General features: G+C 39.5%; 1 protein-coding gene across 1 annotated transcript; it reads left to right on the top strand.

Moving 5' to 3' along the window:
- Positions 1 to 522: 522 nt before the first annotated feature.
- THNSL2 (threonine synthase like 2) lies at positions 523 to 12,500 on the top strand. Its single transcript, XM_072406896.1, has 9 exons — positions 523 to 686; positions 1,020 to 1,250; positions 3,420 to 3,614; positions 4,502 to 4,670; positions 5,337 to 5,392; positions 6,425 to 6,570; positions 8,015 to 8,140; positions 8,608 to 8,759; positions 12,142 to 12,500. The coding sequence occupies exons 2-9, from the start codon at positions 1,028 to 1,030 to the stop codon at positions 12,332 to 12,334; spliced, it is 1,260 nt and encodes a 419-aa protein (XP_072262997.1). The 5' UTR covers positions 523 to 686; positions 1,020 to 1,027; the 3' UTR covers positions 12,335 to 12,500.
- Positions 12,501 to 20,698: the final 8,198 nt, after the last annotated feature.

Consider the following 20,698-nt stretch of genomic DNA (forward strand, 5'->3'; position numbering starts at 1 on the left):
CTTCCTTCTAAATACATCAAATGTATTATAAAATGAGCTTATCATATGGCTCTGCTTGGTATCTTAAACTCACGTCCTGAAAGATTTCTGCCAGATCACAGGGTTTAGTATTTTTTTTACTTGCAGAATTTTTTTTTCATTTATTTTTTGTTTATTTTACGGGTAACATAAAAAGAGTATTTATATATATTTTAAACATTTCCTGGTGGGAATTACTGCCATTGAAACATATGGACCTGTAAGATCTGCCTGTCATGTGCAACCCCTATTTATTTGTACAGTGTTGCATAATATGTTGGCGCTATATAAATCCTGTTAATAATAATAATAGATGTGCATGTTTTGCAGGGATATACATTGTACATGCTTTTTTTTTTTGCTCTGATAAAAACATTTATTTAAGCAATACAAACTTTGCAGAATGAGTAGTTTTTACTCCATTAGAATACAATGTATCAATATAACTATACTGTACAGCAGCACACTTTGTGTGTTCTACTATATAGCTGACTGTGTGTTTTTTTAGCACAGCTGCTTCTTTAAGAAGTCGGTCACATGGTTCTGGGAGCAAAGGACAATTCAGTGTTGGAAGGAAGAGCTTTATGAGAGCGTTGGGAAAACCGTGAAACACCAATCCGAAACCAGAGACTTTATTTCTGTGTATAAAACAAGCAGAGGAAGTCAAGGTACACCGAGAGTTCAATACTCATTATACTTTAACAGAGAGAGATCAATAATAACTTTGATTTATTTCCAAAACTTCATCCTGCAAATGAAGAAGTAACAATAATTATTTTAGTTTAGAACAAATTACAATCACTTCTTACAGCAGAACAATAATACGACAATAAAAAATAAAACTGTGCTAAAAATATTTGTAATGCTAAAGCAAAAACGAATGTTGTTTTTGCAATTATAATGACTAAATATCCTCTGAGTTGTCATTATTTTGTGTATATGATGTGTATATGTGTCTTGTGTATATTTTTAATATGGTTGATTATTTTCTTTCTCTGCAGCGGAAGGCATGAAGTACACCAGCACACGAGGAGCCGTGTCAGGGGTGGGGTTTGAAGATGTCCTGTTTGCCGGCTTTGCTGCAGATAACGGTCTGTATATGCCGGAGCAGATCCCCAAGTTGGATGAGCAGACCCTGAGATCATGGAGCTCTCTGTCCTACAAGGAACTAGTGAAGGCAGTGTGCTCTCTATTTATTCCTTCTGAGCTCATTCCGAGGAATGATCTACATGGTACGTTACACATTAAAGTAAATCTACAATAATTAAATGGGTTCTAAATAGGGATGAGCGAACAACTAAAAGTTCAGGTATGCCGGGTTCGGCCGAACTTTGGCTCAAAGTTCTGGTTCGGGTCTGAGTACCCAAAATCATAAAGTTCGTTACGGACCCGAACTTTACAGTTTGGGTTCGCTCAACACTAATATTAATGGTTAGTGGGTAGGGATGAGTGAACACCTGGGAGTTCGGGTTCACCGAGTTTGGCCGAACTTCGGCTTGAAGTTCAGGTACCCAAAACCGTAAAGTTCGGTACGGTGTTGAGTGTTGAGTGTTCAGAACTCAACACTAGTTCTAAAGTGTTCACAAATGATGATTGGTGGCTAAAGAAGAAGTAGATTCAATTTTGGCGAATATGGGTCAATAATAATAATATAAGTAAATTAATATACATGGCCCTATTTAGCCCTTTAAGCAGATCAACGATCACCAGCTGTTGTGGTTGTCTCAATCCTATTACTGGTGAGCTGTCTCAGTAATACAATCATTGGCATAAAGGAAAAGGAAGGGCACAACAGATGTTTTAGTCAAATCTGTGTCCTTTTTGTCTTTTGACAATTTCTAGATATTGGTATTATGGTAACTCATGTTAGTCTTGCCGATGCTCAATGCTCATGCTTTCAATCGTAGAAATACTTGTAAAATCAGGGATCAGTGTCCTGCCCATACCCTATACCAAGGATCACTGAAAGGACAGTTAGCTACCCCTGTGTCTGCTGAAGTGGTAGAGATGATATATTGTCGCCTCTGATACAAGAATCTGGCCCCATTATGGCCAGTAATCTCAATCTGAGAGGTGGGTTATCATTGGTGGGAACTGACGACCTTCCCTGCTGTATTCTCCTAGCTATAGCTTGCAGGTCATCTAGTTAAAGGTTATATTTAATAGTACTTAGTCACATCCAATTGGACCTGTTCTTATAATGAGATCAAGTTTTGTGGTCTAAGATGGTCCTTATTATTTTGATGCCTTCAACTATGTGATTTGTTCTTGTAATGTTGAGAACATTTTGCAGTCAATCCAAGCTCCTTCATCATTTCTACCAAAGAAAGTTCCAAAAGAACTAATGAAGAAGCTCAATCAAGCTACAAAATGTATTCAACTTTACAAGAACAAGTCCAGTTGAATGTGACTAACTACTACCAGTTTAACCATGACCTGGATGAATGAGAACATTCACACACATTGTTGAGGTTATGTTTCTTCCAGGACCCACAAAAGGAAGAAGAAGCTGCCATATTTGTGATACATGTACTTTAATGCCTAGGCACATTCTGGATTCTCACCCTCATGTACACCCTAAACCAAACTGGTAAGGGGTGATATGAAGCACATAGGTACAGTAGAACCCCGGTTATCCAAGACTCAGATACCTGGAAAATTCAGATAACCGGCACCCGACAGCTCCTCTTTCTTGATTGCTCCTACAGCCCTAGAACATATACCACAGCTCCTCTAGGGCTGTAGGTGCAATCAGGAGAGCAGAGCTGAGCTCCGCTGACTGCTCCGCTCCATGATTGATGGCTCAAGCGTCATCAGGGTTTCCCCAAGTCTTCCCATTCAAGTCTACTGCTGAATGGCTGGGAAACCCCAGTTTCAGCGTAACCTCAGTTAACCGGAAACTACACCTAACCGGAATCGGCCATTACCCGTGGGTGCTGGATAACCATAACCGAGGTTCTTCTGTAGCAGGAATCATCTGCTGTATGGGCTGAATTGCCTAGGGTTAGCATATATTATTCCTCCTCCAATGTTCTGAGCCTTCTTTAGATTCCTATATACAGGTGTATGGTGGTCTGTTTGCAGCTATGCCAAGAACAAACACTAAGTTAGAGAGGACCATTCTGGGCACAATCACAGGAATTCAAAAAAGGACAAAAAAAGGCAGGACAACTTTCAATTTTTTAGTTATTATATGGAAACCATATAAAAAAATAGTTAAAATGGGCAGAATTGCAAGATTTTCCTAGGACTGGGAACTTGGTCTACTGTTGTCCTTTAAAGTGCCACCTTCTAGAAATATCTAATACATAAAATGACTTCCGCTGATGGACTTCATCTGATCCTCATTTCACCAATCTTCTCTCTTCCTTAATGCAGCAATATTTCTATTCCCTGTATAGGTCTCATTGACAAAGCTTTACTTCGCTTCAGACATCAGGACATAATTCCAATTACCAGACTGAAAAACGGGCTGAATGTGCTGGAGATGTGGCACGGTCCAACGTATGCCTTTAAAGACCTCGCCATGTCCTGTGTGGGACAATTCTTGGACTACTTTCTGAAGAAAAACAATCAGCATGTCAACATCCTGGTTGGTAAGTCATGAAAAATATTTTGTTGTTATGACTCAATGGCTGACTTTTTTCATATCATTCATTGGCTTGGGTTTTCCTTGGAGCAACGCTTTATGTCGTCAGGAATCAATCACAGAACTTTGCTCAAATCTCCTTGATGAAGGTCCAGCCAAAGATTCCATTTCATAAAGAGAAGAAAAACAAAAGTTCCCTATGAGAGAGTTAACTCTAATTGACTTGATCTTGAACTTCAGAGTCTGAAGAACAGGACAATTTGTGAATGAAGTTGGCTGGAATCCATAGTTAGAAAAAAATGGAGATTGAGAGTTGGCTGAGAGAACAGCATTATTATATGTAAACTGTGCCAAGGAGAAGATACACTTTCATCAGTGAAGCTGGGTGATCCAGCAAACCTGAAATGGATCTGGTCCAGGATTGAAAACATTTGCTAGCTAATGACTTTTAGGAAATTCATTCCAGGCTTGCTGGATCACCCAGCTTTACTGATAAAAGTTTATCTTCTCCAGTCTTGGAGAGCTTTAATAAATCAGGCCCATTGTTCCAAGTCAGTTCTCTCCATTTGCAGGGAGTTTTCTTATAAACAGGAATCTAACATTGCAGCCCCTCTGCTGCCCTCTAGTGTTTTGATAGAAACATTGAAAGACAGCAATGGCCTCTACACAGGTTTACTGAAGAACTTTTTCAAAGTAAGATCTATATATAATAAATATAATTGCATGCTCTATTGATTCCTAATGTGATGATTGTGACCTGTGATCTCCTTTAAGTTACTGACCATTTTAACCCATATGCACACATTTTAATGTTAATATATTTGTTCTTGCCCTGTTTATTAGACTGATCACATTCTGTCCAACTCATTGTTGTGTGTCCATCTTACATTCCAGCAACTTCTGGAGACACAGGAAGTTCTGCGATTGCCAGTGTTCTAGGAAATTCAAATATTGATATCCTTGTTCTGTACCCACTTGGACGCTGCACTAAGATCCAGGAGCTGCAGATGATAACAGTGTTTGAAGATAATGTTCATGTGTTGGCTGGTAGGTTGTCTGCATTGTATTATTAATCATTTAAAGAGATAACCTACCTGGCATGGAGACATCAGCCACCTACTGATATGGCTCCATCGGACAGCAACCTTTAAAACTGCAGGTAACTCACAGATAATATGCTTTAGCAGGAGAATATAAATTGTACCAGGACCCACATTCAACCTTACCCCCCCCCCCCCCCCCTGAGACTGAGTTCTTCTGCAGCCTCTTGTAACTTTTTAACGACCAAGACAAACTCTGTAGTTTTTTCTTTTTGCATATCAAAGCAGAACTTGCTCCAGAAGTTAATGATTGTATAGGCTTCATTATGTTTTTTTTGTTGCTTTGCTTATGATTAACTCACAGTGAGGATTTTATACAGTAACTGACACACACTGCCTAATAATATGTTGAGACAAACATCTGTCCTAATTGCATTTATTAAAAATAATGTACCTGTTCAGACTTACATACAAATTCAACTTAGGAACAAACCTACAGTCCCTATCTCATATGTAACCCGGGGACTACCTGTATACAAAACCTAAATATAATATAAAAAACAGATAAATTAATACAATGGATAACAATAAACCTAAATACACAAAAATAAAATAGATAAATATCCATATATAGTCCCTTTTTTTAAAATGCAAAAATAAAAGTCCACAGTAATTTCTTTGGCAAATAGTGATGGAATCCAGGAGTACCATATACACCAAGGGGAAGCCGAAGTGAACAAAACAGGTAGTCCCCGGGTTACATACGACATAGGGACTGTAGGTTCTTAAGTTGAATTTATATGTAAGTCGGAACAAGTACATTAGTTTAATAATTGTGGTTAGGACAGATGTTTGTCTCAACATATTGTTAAGCAGCGTGGTGTCAGTTACTGTATAAAATCATCACTGTGAGTAAATCACAAAGCATAAAAAAAAAAAATCTTTATGGAGCCTAAACATTCATTAACTTCTGGAGCAAGCTGTGCTTTGATATGCAAAAAGACACAGCTGCAGTGTTTGTCTTGGTCATTAAACAGTTACAAGAGGCTGCAGATCAGCTCAGTTCTTAAGATCACCCACAACCTCAGCTGTGTTTAGCAAAAGATTTCTTCTGCAAGTCATGCAAACCATCCCCCTCCCCATCAAGCCTCCATTCTGCACACAAGCGAGCAGGGAAGGCCTGTTTGTCGGATGTCCTTAACCAGGTACTACCTGTATTGCAAACACATTTAATTTTATTAAGACCAATAAAGCAGCACTTACACAGTAAAAAATCATCCTAGGCATGAACAGCGTGCTGGCTTGTGACTTGTGACACTCTAAAGCTCTACCCAACGCGTTTCGCTTACACAAGTGTCATCAGCGACATCTGATTGAGGATCATGTGCTAGGCATCATCAGCAATGATGCCTGTGGCTACAAGTCATGCTCGCCTTAAAATGTCTTCATTTGTAGCCATCCCATTGTGCTGTGGAGAGCTGGGACTACAAGTGTAATCAACCACATCCATGATACACAATGCAAGGAATCATGGGACATGTAGTTTTCTTGGGAGGACGGTGATACTGCTGCTGTTCTGCTTCCCTCTAGTGTTCAGCCAGAAATAGTACAAACTACCAGCAGCCTCTACTGACTGCAAAAACTTAAACTTGCTCAAAGTGACAACATACTAAAAAAATATATTACTCATATATGATTGTGAGCTTCATTTTATAATCTTTCATGTGAGCACTGTGACTTTATAATCCCATTACCTTTTCTCCGCTTCCACTCACAGCGGGGTGCATCGCTCAGAAGATGGGGCTGCCCATCCAGCTGGTTGCTGCTGTTAATAAAAATGATATCATTCACAGAGCTATTCAGCATGGAGACTTCTCATTAGGCGATACAGAGATAACACTGGCCTCTGCGATGGATATTCAGGTAATAAATAAAAAGCCATCACATAACTCATAGACTCTAACCATCTAGTAATTAAATCTTTACAATGCATGCACATTTCTCCGGGGTTTATTCTTTTAGTGACCCTGCAAGGACAGATACAGATACAAGAACAGAAGTGAACCTGGCTTTGCTTGTTGTGGGCTGGTAACATTTATGTGAACTGGGGGGTGTCAGTTGTGCCCAGTAGTCCTTTGCTTACCTATAACTATTGACCTTATTGGTACAATATGGTCACTAATTATTCTGTAGTCCAAGAAAAACACGAAGGGCTAGTAAGATCTCTTGAGATGAAGTTTGGAAAATCTAGACCGGACACTGGATAGCACTATATTTCTCAATAGTTTTTTTTTTTTTCAAACAGATAACAAAACAAGGGAAGTAAAAATAACTCCTGCAACTCTTGCAATGGCTGCTTTTTCTCTCTATTCCAATCCCAGCATTATTTCATCATGAATGGAGCCAATGGGAGCAAGTTTCCAGGTCACATGATAGCAAAATAAAAACTCTCTGCTGCCCTCTAGTTTGTATTGCTGGGAGTCGTGGCAGAATGGCCACAAATATTTGGTGCAATCTTTAATTTGCAAAGGAGGTTAAAAGGAACTCTTCTGCCTGCCAATAATTTTGGATGTGGATGGAGGGTATTTCTGCATTATGCTGCTACTAATTAGGGGACCTCTGGACACAGCAATGCTGGAAATTTCAGACGGTTTACAGACAGGCTAACCTTAACCGCTATCAGGAGGGCTCCAGGAGGGTGCATTGCATATATGGGTTAGAGGAGGGTGCATATTCCTTATGGAGATATCAACAACTGTATTGTGAGAGGCCACTGGTGGGCCCTATGAAAATGTTGGTATGGAACCCTACAATTTGTTCACTGATATCTATTAAGGTGTATGCATGTTCAAAGGGATGCCAAAAAAAATGAATAGCACCATCATAGCACATCTAGAATCATGTGTCACCACTACACACAAATGTGAATCCACCCCTAGAAAATACTTAATTATGTAACTTTCTTTTTAATAACCAAAAACTGAGCTTCTCCTCTTCGGCTTCCTGTTACTGCTCTTTCCACTAATATGTATTTCTTGTAAAGTCAGTACAAGTTTATTGGCTGCTCACTTTGCTGGATTTTCCCCAACATGTTGCAAATTAATTTTAAAAACTTTTACATTTGAATTGCAAAAACCTGCATGGGGTGCAGATAGGAGCTACAAGGTGCTGACATCTAGAGGGGAAATATCAGAATGCATGCAAGGTTTTATTGCCATACCTGCTGCAGCTCATCCAGTACAAAATAGAGATACAACCATCATTCCAACATTAGCTGTAATTTAATATTGTTGCTAAACTTAAGAAACCCAAATATCCTAATTATTTGACCCTGTTCCTGATCTAATTTATGTTTTATCTCTTCCAGGAGCCTTACAACATGGAGAGGATATTGTGGCTGCTTGCTGATGGTGACTGTGCAACAATTAAAGAGATGATGGAAGAATTTAATACTAAAAAGCAGATCAGAATACCGGAGGAGCTTCACAAAAAGGTAGATTAGAAACATTGAATGGGACTATATTGGTAATAAATTACTATGAATTGTTCTTCACTTCAGAACCTTAGGCGATTGAGGGAGTTTCTAGCTGATTTTGAATTTAACAAAAGTGGAGAAATCAATGAATTATTTAGGGCTTAAATGTAATTTTTACAAGCAGTACGAGCAGAAAAAAACACTTTCAATAGGCATAACCTGCACAACATACTGAGTTACGTCATTCCAGCCCGGTCAGTCAAGACAGCCAAAGATTGAAACAAGGAAGAGGAGAAGATGACAGCACAGCAATGGATCGGGGACAGGTAAGTGTATTTAAAAAATTGCGATCAGGTAGGACTTCACCTGCCCGATCACAACTATTAATACTATTTTAAAGCTGAACAATAATGGTGAAAGCAAATCATTTGCTGAGACCAGTTACTATATTGCTTTTCTGATATTTGTATTTTTATCTTCCGCAGCTACTGGAAAAGATGACTTCCTGCTCGGTTAAAGATGAAGACATTCTAAGGACAATTCGGCGTTGCTGGGAGGAGAATCATTACCAGCTTTGCCCCCACTCTGCCGTTGGGGTGACTTACCATTACCAACAAGCCGACACCAACCAGAACAAGTATTTCATATTTATAGTATACATAGCAGATATTACATAAACTTTTTTTGGAAGTTTTGGATAGAGTATGGAAGAATTAAACTCCTATCAGGTTATATTTTGCAGTCTGAGTACCAAGTAGAATAGGAAAAGTTACAGGAAGGCTTCCAAAGTGTCATCCATGGAAGATTTCCCTCACCTCTTGTTCTCTAGAAATTTCCTATTTTCCTGAGAACGACAGATTCCAGTACAAATAAAGGGGAAAATCTGCTCACTGAGGATGAAACTTGAAGGCAGATCTAAAATTTCAACACATTTTTTAAAAGGTTTTGCCTAGATATGCACTTTAAAGTTAAGGAACTGACAAAAATACATTTGCAGTAGGTTCCTCGACACATTTATAGGGTACCCTTAAAAATCATTTTTATTTGCCTTATCCCTTATTTCTGCAATATTCCTTCTCTTCATGTGACTGATCCCCCAAAGTCTCTCTCTATCAGTGCTGTGTTGGTCACCGGCCCATTTTCATCATGCACAATGTAGGATCAACAGTCTAGTATTGTATGTGAGGATGCCAGAGGTCCTTCAAAAACCCTGAGCATCAGAAAGAAAAGGAGAACTTAGACTGCTAGGGAAGTGAAGGATGAGGTAAGTAAAATTACTTTGGGTGCCCAATGTCCACCACTTTTACCATATCATTATTGTGCTTTATGGACCACATTTGGTGGGTACTAAACACTGCATATCTGGAACACCCCATAGAACCGGAGATTTTAGAAAATGTTCTGGTCCAGTCATCTAGTCATTACAATATGGCAAAAGTTGCTCAGATACTTACACTTGGTTTATTTTCTGTCTCATATGTATATATATATATTTATATATATAAGAGGGGGTGCTGAGAAGTTCCTGACTTTGCCCCCTTCCAAATGAAATTGAAAAATGAGTGTGGGGGCATATGACAGCCTAATATCTTAGTATGTAACTGTGCAAATATCAGGTTTGCGCAAACTGTTTTTCTTTTAGTGAGAAGCTGTGATGGCAGAGGCACAAGCAAGTTTCACGTCGTTGGATTTACGGGCCGTCATGAAGTTTTTGTTTCTCCAGGGAAAGGAAGGACACTTCTCCCCCAGTGTTTGTGACATCTCAGTGTGAATGTCCTTTGCTGACTTTCCCTGGAGAAACAAAAACTTCATGATGTCCCGTAACTCCAACGACGTGAAACTTGCTTGTGCCTCTGCCATCACAGCTTCTCACTAAAAGAAAAAAGAGTTTTAGGAATAGCAAATACCTGATATTTGCACAGTTACATATTTACTATATATAAATAGTTTATTTATTTATGCTCATTGGCCACTTTTTTAGGTATATTCTGATACTACCAGGTTGGACACAATTTTGCTTTCTGAACCACCTTCATTTGTGGCATAGATTTAAAAAGGTTCTGGAAACATTTTGGTCCATATTGATATGACAGCATTGGGCAGTTGGTGCAGGATAGGTTTGATGGCTGAATATCCATAATGTGAATTTCTATTTCCACCACACCCCAAAGAGGATTTATTATATTCTGGTGACTGTGGAGGCCATTTGATTGCAGTGAATTCATTGTTATGTCCAGGTAACCGGTTTGAGATGATCTGAACTTTTTGACATAGCCTATTATCCTGATGTAAGTCATAAAATGATTGATATGTCAGCAACAATACTAAGGTGTGCTGTGACATTAAACAATGCTCATTTGGTACTAAGGAGTCCAAAGTGTGCCAAGAAAATATCTCCCACACCACAACACTACCACCAGCCTGAACTGTTGATACAAGGCAGGATGGATCCATGCTTTCATGTTGATGCAAAATCCTGACTCCACCATCTGAATGTCACAGCCCGAATTGAGACTCATCAGATCAGGTTACATGTTTTCTTCTCTTGTCCAATTTGGTGAGAATTGTAGCCTCGCCTCGGGTGCCTGTTATTAACAGACAGAAGCGACACCTTGGGTGGTCTCCTGAGGCTTTCTCTCATCTACTTAAAAGTTCAACATGTACAATAATAGCGCATAGCGCAGAGTAGTTATCGGAGGTAATGTTGCCCTTCAGCTTGAACCGGTCTGTCCATTCTCCTCCGACATTAACAAGGCATTTTTTATTACTTGATATTTTCCTTTTCTCAGGCCATTCCCTGTAAACCATAGATATGGTTGTTGGTGAAAATCCCAGCGGAGCAGCCGTTTCTGAATTGCTCAGACTAGCACATCTGGCACCAACAACCATGCCACATGCAAAATAACCTAAATCACCCTAAATCTTCCTCATTCTGAAGCTTGGCAATGTCTACATGCCTAAATGCAAGCTGCTGCCGTGAGATTGAGCAGATATTTATGTTGAAGAGTAGCTGAGCAGGTGTATCTAATAAAGTGGCCATTGAGTGTATTTAATGTAGTATAACATGGGGAAAATGAAATGCTCAGCCAGAGGGAATAAACCAAGAATGTCCTTGTGGTGTATATTTCACTGTTTTTCTCTTTGAAAACCATCTAAAAGAGAACTCTGTTTCCTAGGAAATTTTTTTCCATATGGCTTGGGACTTTTAAATCTCCATTTATGAATACCAGCAAGAGGTTCTTTCTCTTTGCGGCTGCTGCAGTGGGATCTAGATTCAAATTTAAGCCAAGCCTTATAAACGATATAGAAACTATTGGGTTAGCTGCACCTGTTGCATCTGTTTTACAAAACACTCCAGTTTACTCATTTTGAAACAACCACAACTTATCCGTCTCAAGCTCTCCTGAGGAAGCCATTAAGGCGAAACACGTCGGGGTAAGAAGAATAAAGGATCACATGTTCATTGTTTCAAGTAACCTATCCTCCTTATTAACTAAATAGAACTGCATATATATCTTAATAGGAGTGCCTGTATAGTTAAACATTCCAAACAACCTCAATTGTTTCGATGAGGCTGGGATAGTCACTAACTTGTGTTCTGTATTTTGTACCGTATCTTAACTGATACTGATGAAAACTTTGATTAATAGTCTGAAAATACCTTTGTTTGCCTTTCAATATTGTCTTAATGCCCATACCTCCTTCTTTTTAAGAGTGCACAGATTCCAGCCTATTGCAGGGACTGATTCTAATGGGGACTTAGGGTATGGAAAGAAACAATTTACTGCTTCTTTGGTTTTATTTTTTTGCTTAGGTTATCATTTTTTAATATTAAAAAAAATAAAATATGACTGTGTCATCTCACCATTCTGGTTTGGGAAGTAAATACTGACCTTGGATGATACCTGAACAAAGATGACCCTGATTGTCAGGGGAGGTATTGTAATAAGTAGTTCCTACGTATCATATTCCTAATTGAATAGCTGTGCATTAATGTTCTTTTATTTCCTTTCCATCAGCGGGCCCAGATGTTGTTTGGCCCCAGCTTCGGCTGCTAAGTTTCCAGAGGTCATCCTGCAAGCCAATCTCACCCCCGAACCCCCAGCCGACATCCTAGATTTGATGAAGAAAAATACCAGTTACCTCCATGTGACGAAAGAAGCTGATTGGGAAGAGGTACTGCGGGAAAAAATTGAGATTATTGACAGCTAAGACTGAAAGAACTGAACAATTGCATTTATTCCACGGCGGCAGAAAGGAAATATAATTGCCTATTTTTTGCAATTTGTAACTGCGCATTGACAGACATAATTTTCTACCATTGCTTGGAGAATAAAAAATGAGGAAATGCAGATAAATAAACACAATAATGATAAAACCTATGAAGTGTTTTATTGTGTCTGTCTGTGTTGTGTTGTATTGTTTAAGGGGATGGGGTTCTGGCACCTATTGGGAACCTCAGGAATTAAGTGCCATATTTGTGCCGAAACAATAACCCCAACAATTATTAACCTATCCCTGCTGTAACCCATCCTTCAAATAAAAAAAATGACATTTGAAGCTGATCAAATTCATTTGTAAAAAAGTTCCTTAACAGATTATACACAACTCATAAGGTGTGTTGTTGCTGACATGCTGTTTTCATTCAGCAGGTAAGCGCTTGCCCCATGGGGTGAGCTAGATATGGGTAGGCACTTGGGATAGCTAGGGTAGGGAGTGGAATGGGCAACAATTAGATGCTCCATGTGAAATGTAAACCCAAAATATGGCTCCACCAGTTACCTGCAGCATGGTTTGTAGCCCTGAGCAGGTGTTCTATTCTCTAATGTGATATAAAAATCTTGTTTCTTGCACCTGTGTACGCTGAACTTTCTTTACCCTTACGGATGATGAGTGGTTTACATCACCAAGTCCATGGTCAATGAACTTGAACCTCCCTGGCCCGGCAGTGAGCAGCGAGCTTCATACACAAGATCCAGCTGTCATCATCCCACCATCTCCTCCATCCTGGTGATGATTCAGCTGCTCTCCAGCCGCGTATGGTGTCCTGGACTTCTGCCGATGATGTTATGAGCCTTCTATCATCTGCACCACTGTAAATAAGAGGGAGGAATTCAGATGACCTGGTGAACTGTCGTATTTGTACATGTGTGCCCGCATCCCCGAGTCCTGGTGAAGAATGACCCAGTCTAACCATAACCCAGCTGCTTTGTAGAACTTTTAAATAAAATGGTGATTTTAAATAAAATGGTGATAGATTATTTTTATCTTTATGATTTTATTCCTATTTGTACCCTATTAGGGAGAATTATCCACTCTGTTTGTCCTTGTGACTGCTGTCACTGCGACTGAAAATCCACAATTGTGAGTTGTTACCAAAACAAAAATAGAAGGGAAATCTTCTCATGTCTCTCGACCTGTTAGAGAGAAGAATTATCTAATTTTAGAGAGATTTTCCATTGCTTCTTGAGTTTACAAAACAGGAAAATTTCAAAATTAGTAATGGGGTTTAACCATTCCATACTCTATCCAAAATTAAATTAAAAAAGTAAAAAATGTCACCTATGTTGCAGTCTGCCAGTAGCATGGATACAGAAGTGTTTGGAATGGCACTGGTTACAAACAAGTACAACTCCATCTCTTTCCAGTAGGCCTCACGCTAATAAGGTGACAAGGGTTCCTCACTGGCAATCTGTCAATTCTGGCATTTGTCAGAAGGTTGCTGTATGTGGCTTCAATAGAGAGTAGAAGCACCATCTCATGACCAGGATAATAAAGAGCTTCAATATACAAACACATGCCAGATGTCTATCCATCTATGTCTATCTTCATGCTCAAAATGGGCAATCCAATTACAACTCTGATACACCATGATGTAGGCGTTTATTCCTTCTCTTTACTATTAAATTGGATCCACACTCAGGCTGGCCATTGTAAAGAAAGGGATAGGTGATGTTCCTTCTGCAAAAATCCCTCCTGCCTGCCTAATCGATCGGGGTATCTGTCAGAAAACTTTGGCATGCACAGCTTTAACTTTGGCTGCAAGGATATGCCGGGATCCCGGCTTCCCATGCGTGTTCTAGGAATGAATGAATGTGCCTGCATGTGAGTTACATCTTCTCGGCCAGAATAACCACAATGTCTAAAAATCGCCTATAGGAAGTGTAGAAAAAAGGAGATGGTGGCGCCCGACAAGGGAATGGGGACAGGTGAGTATTGCAGATTTACTTACGATTTAATAGGCAAGAATTAGGATTATGGTTCAAGAATCATACAATAAAAGAAAGACTTACCTAACAAAAATGATAATATTACAAGGTAAGTGTAGGTGAATAAGGTGACCCTTAGTTTAGTTTTCAAAGGAAGTAAAAACGTATTTAAATCACATTACTGGATATTGAAAATGAGCATTACCCTTGCAAGATAATCAACTTCTACTCTTGCAGCGCTGGGTTCCAGGTTCGAATTTCATCCAGGACTCTATCTGCATGGAGTTTGCAGGTTCTCCCTGTGTCTGCGTGGGTTTGCTCTGGGTACTCCCGTTTCCTCCCACATTCCAAAAAACATGCATGTAGGTTAATTGGCTTCCCCCCAAAATTGACCTTAGACTGTATAGAAGACATATGACTACGGTAAGGACATTAGATTGTGAGCTCCTTTAAGGGACAGCTAGTGACATGACTATGGACTTGGTAAAGTGCTGCGTACTATGTTGGCGCTATATAAATACTGTGTAACAATAATAATATAATACCTCTTTTACTTCATTTCTGTAGTGTTAATCTCCTGCAATTCCTTTCAGCCACTTCTTGTCTACATGTACATAATACTGACAATGGTGATCCATGGCTGCACTATATTTCGGCATGGTTAGGGGAGTTAGGGGGCGAAAGGGTATTTGACATGTGAAAATAGTGAAAATTGGTGACGTGGTGAAACATTTTAAAAACCTGTCATTTATCATCTCCATACCTAAACAAGAACTGTCATGGCAGAATAACCAGTTAATATTTTATTAAACCTAAAAAGACTGAAAAGCATTTTCAAAATTGAAATTGTACAATATTCAAGATGAATGTTAGCCAGTGATTTTAGATTAGCGAGTTTTTCAGTGAATCATTTTAGATTCACTTTAAATACATCATAGAACATTCCATCACTTCTCCAGAAGCACTTCCTAATTTCAGGTATGGTCATTTGTTCATTTGTTATGGTCAGGGGAAATTCTACCTCCATGGCACCTCTGACGGCTGGTTAAACTGGTCCCTTGAAGAGCCTCGTGTCTGTCATCACCTTGAAACCAAAGCTTCCCAGCTACCTGTCCACTTCTCCTTGTTGGCTGGAAGTCTGCAGTGATGGATCACCTCATCCGTCTTGCAATTTGCCAAAGTTCTTTCTGAATGACTGCACAAAGTCTTTTTTAACAAGATTTCATCAAGGAAAGTTCCTGCCATCCTTTGATTTATCACCATGACGGACTTGAAGCATGGTCATACCCACAGTGTGGTGGCCTCTTCGTCTTTCCTGGTCCATCTCTTCTGCTCTGACAGCAATTTACGAAAATGGATCTTCTCTAAAGACGAAAAGGATACAGAGCTGCCAGTCTGTGATGGATGACCTTCCCAGGACAACATAAACATTTCAAGGTAATAAACTAAAAAACAAATACAGTAATAAGGCACCAGCCTGTGATCTAAGCGTCAACTCATAAAGATCACTTAGTTGATCTTGATAGAAATGTTTCCTTTTAAAGAATCATGTAATAGAAAAATAAACTTACATTTATTTGTACATAAATCCTAAAACTTTTTTTAGTTACAATCTCTGTCGGTGTCCCTGATATGGAGATTTACAATATTAGTGATCTGGTGTTGAGGGAAAATTCAGAACTTGTAACTTAACCTAAAGTTATCCATGGGAACCATTGGTCTGGTGACAACTGTCTACATTAACGGGTGGAAAAAATATCCTGTAATTTCCTGTTTTTCCATAAAGTAAAAGCAAATCACCCAATGGGAAACAGATGGCAAATATTAATGGGGAATAGATGGTAAATAAAGTACACTGGTCCAGAAAAAAAGTTTGGGCTTTACATATATCTGACACCCCCGGTATTCCAGAGTGTGGCTCGGGGTGAAATTTCTTTACAGAAAGTGGTAACCCCGAGCCACACTCGGGGTGGAATTAGGGGGCTTACCTCGTTCTCATGAGCCTGCGGTGTCCTCTAGCGATGCTGGTCTGGCATCTGTGTCCACTTGGTGATGCCATGGGCGTCCTGTTGGCGATGCCCGGCATCTGCATCCCGGCATGTGAACATTGCAGACACAAGACCAGGGGATGCTGATGCCGGCCGGGTCATGTGACGTGTTTACAGGCAGGCAGCGTGCATCTGGGGGCGGGAAATTTAAAATTAGAAGCATTTTTAAATGTCAAATATACTGATATGGTAATGTCAAATGTATTTTACTGATATGGTAATGTCAATGTATTGTGTTTTTTATAAACACAAAATAATCGTACCGCCAGGGAGGTTAAGTGCTAATAATTGAGAATCCTTAAACCGGAAATGAAGTTCTGCATTAAAAAATAGAAATTTGGGATTTTTATGTCCCTTTTGCAATAAAACAAGCCCAGCTCATTGCAGGATACCAGAATGTGCAAGGAACCCTGGCATCCCCCTGAGCTGCCTAAACTGAATGAACTCCTGCATGCATGAGATACACCAGTATGGCCTGGCCAATGCAGATGGGGCAAAGATCTGACGCCTGGAAGAGCAGCATGGTGCTGGAGTGAGAAAAAAAGAATTTGTAATTAGGCAGTTAAGTTTTTTTTTTTTTTATACAAAAGTGACATCACCTGTGCAAAAAGGCACCTAACTGATTGCAATTTTTCTACATTTAGTTTCCCTTTAAAATTGATATGTTGGCTCCAGCTATACCCCTAACCCTACAACTGATGACTGGCTAAAAATCAAAATGACCTAGGAGCTCACTTAAAGCCCCAATCACATGATTCTTCTTCCTTCTTCAGGTGTCCATGCCACTGCCCATGTGACAAGACTGGTCTAGTCTGGAAAGACTTCCCCCGAGGAGCCCTGAAACAATAACACAATGCAGGATGAGTTACAGGGGTTGGGAGGGGGTTTATATTTTCTTTAACCTCTACAGGATACCCAACATTCAAATTTCCCCAAACTCAGTGATGCTGAAGCTTTTAAGTGCCTTTAAACGAACAGTCCATTTTTATTTGCGCTGCTACCCTTTCTGGTAAACATTAATTTCTTGTAGCAACTTTCAAAACGCTTCCTGGCATTTTGTGAGGCTGCATGCCCTGCTACTCTCTATGTTTTTTTTCACAGGATTCTACATGGGACACATCATTGACAAAAGTGTCAGAAAGTGTGAGGCGCAATAATTGCATATAATGGTAGAGTGACGATTTGCAGTTGAACAGATAGGTATTAACTGATCACTTTAAAGGAAGGATATATCTAGAAGTGTGGTATCTAGAATCTGCCATTGTTGATGTTTCAAAATGATGGTGGCCTTTTTATCATGCTGATCCATTTGCTTTAATGCTTTCTTAATCAAAGGCCTGGAACAAACCCACAGATCAGAAAAGTCATACTATTATGTTACATACAAGTTACAGGTCGATAACTCAAAAAGCACCGAAACTATTCATTCAGTATGACAGCTAGGCAACTAGCATTTTTTAATTGAAGCTGGTAAAATGGCAGCATTCAGGTTCCTAAATATCCTGTGCACCTGTGGCTGGCACCTTGGCATTAAACTGCTGCGCTGGTTTTTAAAAAAACACCATCTGCACATTTGACCGCTGGCAGAAGTGAGCGGTATTAGTATCCTTCACTGCCACCCTAATTCATTCTCAATGGAGCTGCCACTGGGAAAAGCAATATGTAGCATCTCTCAAGAGGCAGAAGTTCCCTAGAATGAGGAAGGAGTAAATGCACCACACGCTCATGGCCAATGTGAACATAGCCTGAAGCACTCCATAGCTGAGTTTTAGGATTTATCAGTTCCCTAAATCAGCCCTTTACCATAACTCCCATGGGTTGAAGCCTATATGGTTGATGGATTGATTGTTCTTCCAAAAATCTGACAATTTCATTATCAATTCAACACTGTATCATCAGTGAAGCAGGGTGATCCAGCAAACCTGGAATGGATTTCTTCAAAGTAATTTACTATTTTCTAGCAAATGTTTTGAATCCTGGAACAGACCCATTCCATTTTTGCTGGATCACCCAACTTCACTGATGAAAGTGTATCCTCTCCAGCCTTGGAAAGTTTTAATAAATCCGGCCCTATGAATCCTGTTTATTTAAGCTCTCTAAGACCAGAGAAGATATCACAGAAAAAAACTGGGTGATCTAGCAAATGGATGGATTTCATAAACTAATTTTGTATTAAATGACAAATGTTTTCAGTTCTAGACCAGATTCATTCTTGGAGAGCTTTATTAAATCAAGCCCTATAACTTGCCAATAGATGCCCATACACTGTGTATAGAAAGCTTTAGTCACCTGGATGGACCTGGTTGGACTTTAGGAACCTGCATACATCTCAAGGAGTAATTTTGTAATGGTGGAGTATTCCTTCAACATTGTGTTGCTGCAAATTGTGACCTGTCATGATTTTATTCATGCAGATTTAAGCTACATGCACAGGTCCAACAGATCTCGCCCAATAATCGTCTCAGGGCCAATATTGAGCGAGAATCTGGCGTGTGTACAGCGCCAGTCGTTCACACAGTCTGAACGACTGTCCTGGCAGATCCACGGACAATGGATGACTAACGATCCTAATGCAAGGGAAGGAGGAGAGCACGCAGCAGGGTGCCGCTCCATCATTCTCCCCCTCCCCTCTCCATAGAGCAGAATGGTGCTGTGTGTACAGAACTCGTTCATGCATCGTGCAATGCTAGTCGTTGGAAAGGATTGTGAAAGATCCTTTCCAATGACTAATATTGCACGTGTGTATGCGGCTTTAATCATTTACTGAAAAGTCCACTTTAATAAGCATCCAGTGACTGGACACACTTACTATCTCCTTATACACACAGCTTGATCTACCTATGAGCATTGCAAACAATACCCAGATTAGTCACCTTGCTTGTACAAATTGTTGATTGTATCTTCATCAGTGTTGGTAAGCAATTGCTGATATTGTGGAAGATAAGAGAACTCTGAGAAGCACTGCACTGTACTTGATGTCATTAAGCCTGTGATCTTGACTAATTTCTGGGTCCCCCAACACCTGACTGATGATTTAAAAGGTTCCCAGCCAGTGAAAGACGGAGGGTAATATGGGCAGCAGTTGTTTCCTGGCCATGTTTTAGGAAGTGATAGTGTAGCAGGCCTACAAACTAGTGATGGATCATGACAAAACACTTGCTGGAAGCTTTTGTCTGTCTCTAGGGACCATGCTACAACATAAACAAATGAATCAAACTCCATCGCTCTCATCAGTGCCGCGGGCCAGCTTGGATGAGGACTTGTGTTACTGTTTTACCTGGGAGAGGTCTCCTTAAACTGCCCCAAGGCTCTTCACATCCTGAGCACAGCATTCCTCTCCAGATAATGAGTGCACTTTAAAACATTAACCCTGCTGTGACGCTCCATCAGTTTCTCACTTACTAAGCAAAAATGGAATTTAATCTGAGAAAAAAAAGAGGTATTACTTGTGGAAGAAGTGGACAAAGCATTTCTCTTGGTGCTCATATATCAGCAGTGCAACTAAAGAGCCTCAACATTCTGCTAAACTTATAAAAGCTCAACTTAAAGCCAAAAGCTTTTTTAAAGCTTTGAATATAATGGGAAAGGGTCAGGAATTTTTTTTAACACTGAGTTATAGTATGTTTTGGTTTTCTGATATGAGAACAAGGCATTGACATATAAATCACAAGAACCTTGGTACTAAAAGTCATTATCAAGAAATTGTTTTCTAATGCCTATTGGATACATAATTATGTTGGTATTCTAACCTTTACCTTTGATTGATCCCTCTTTCCTTGTGTTATATGATTTAGTTTTTGTTTAGTATTAGTCTCCAAAAAACATCCTCTAAGGAAGCCAATATGCGAAACGCCTTGGGTTCAGTGACAAAAATACACACAAAGACTCAGTACAATATTTGTATTTTGCTGTATGCTTTTTTATCTTTTATTATATTGTATCACTTTGTTAAAAATTCATTGTATAGCATAGGTGGACTTTGTTTAGTCAGGAGTCTGTTTTTTACCAATTAAAAAACACTTGGTCTTGAATGTTGCCTCTAAAAAGCCACTCTTTATTCTTTCTTTCTATACACACAGATTACAGTTCTAGGCTTGGTGATTTAATGTTAACCCTACCTCCCTGGGTATATTAACTCTGCTGTCTCAGGTTTTTACTCTGCCTGATGGAAAAACTTCTTCTAAGTTCCTGTTCTGTCCTTGGACTGGAAGTGAATTTAAATCTCATTGGCTATGACATAATCAGGAATTAAAAGAAACTTTGTGTTTTGAGCTTAGAAAAGTTTAAAATCAAGTTCATGGTTGCTTTTTGCATTACTG

Source organism: Pyxicephalus adspersus, chromosome 3, assembly GCF_032062135.1.
Source record: "Pyxicephalus adspersus chromosome 3, UCB_Pads_2.0, whole genome shotgun sequence".
Lineage (NCBI taxonomy): Eukaryota > Metazoa > Chordata > Amphibia > Anura > Pyxicephalidae > Pyxicephalus > Pyxicephalus adspersus.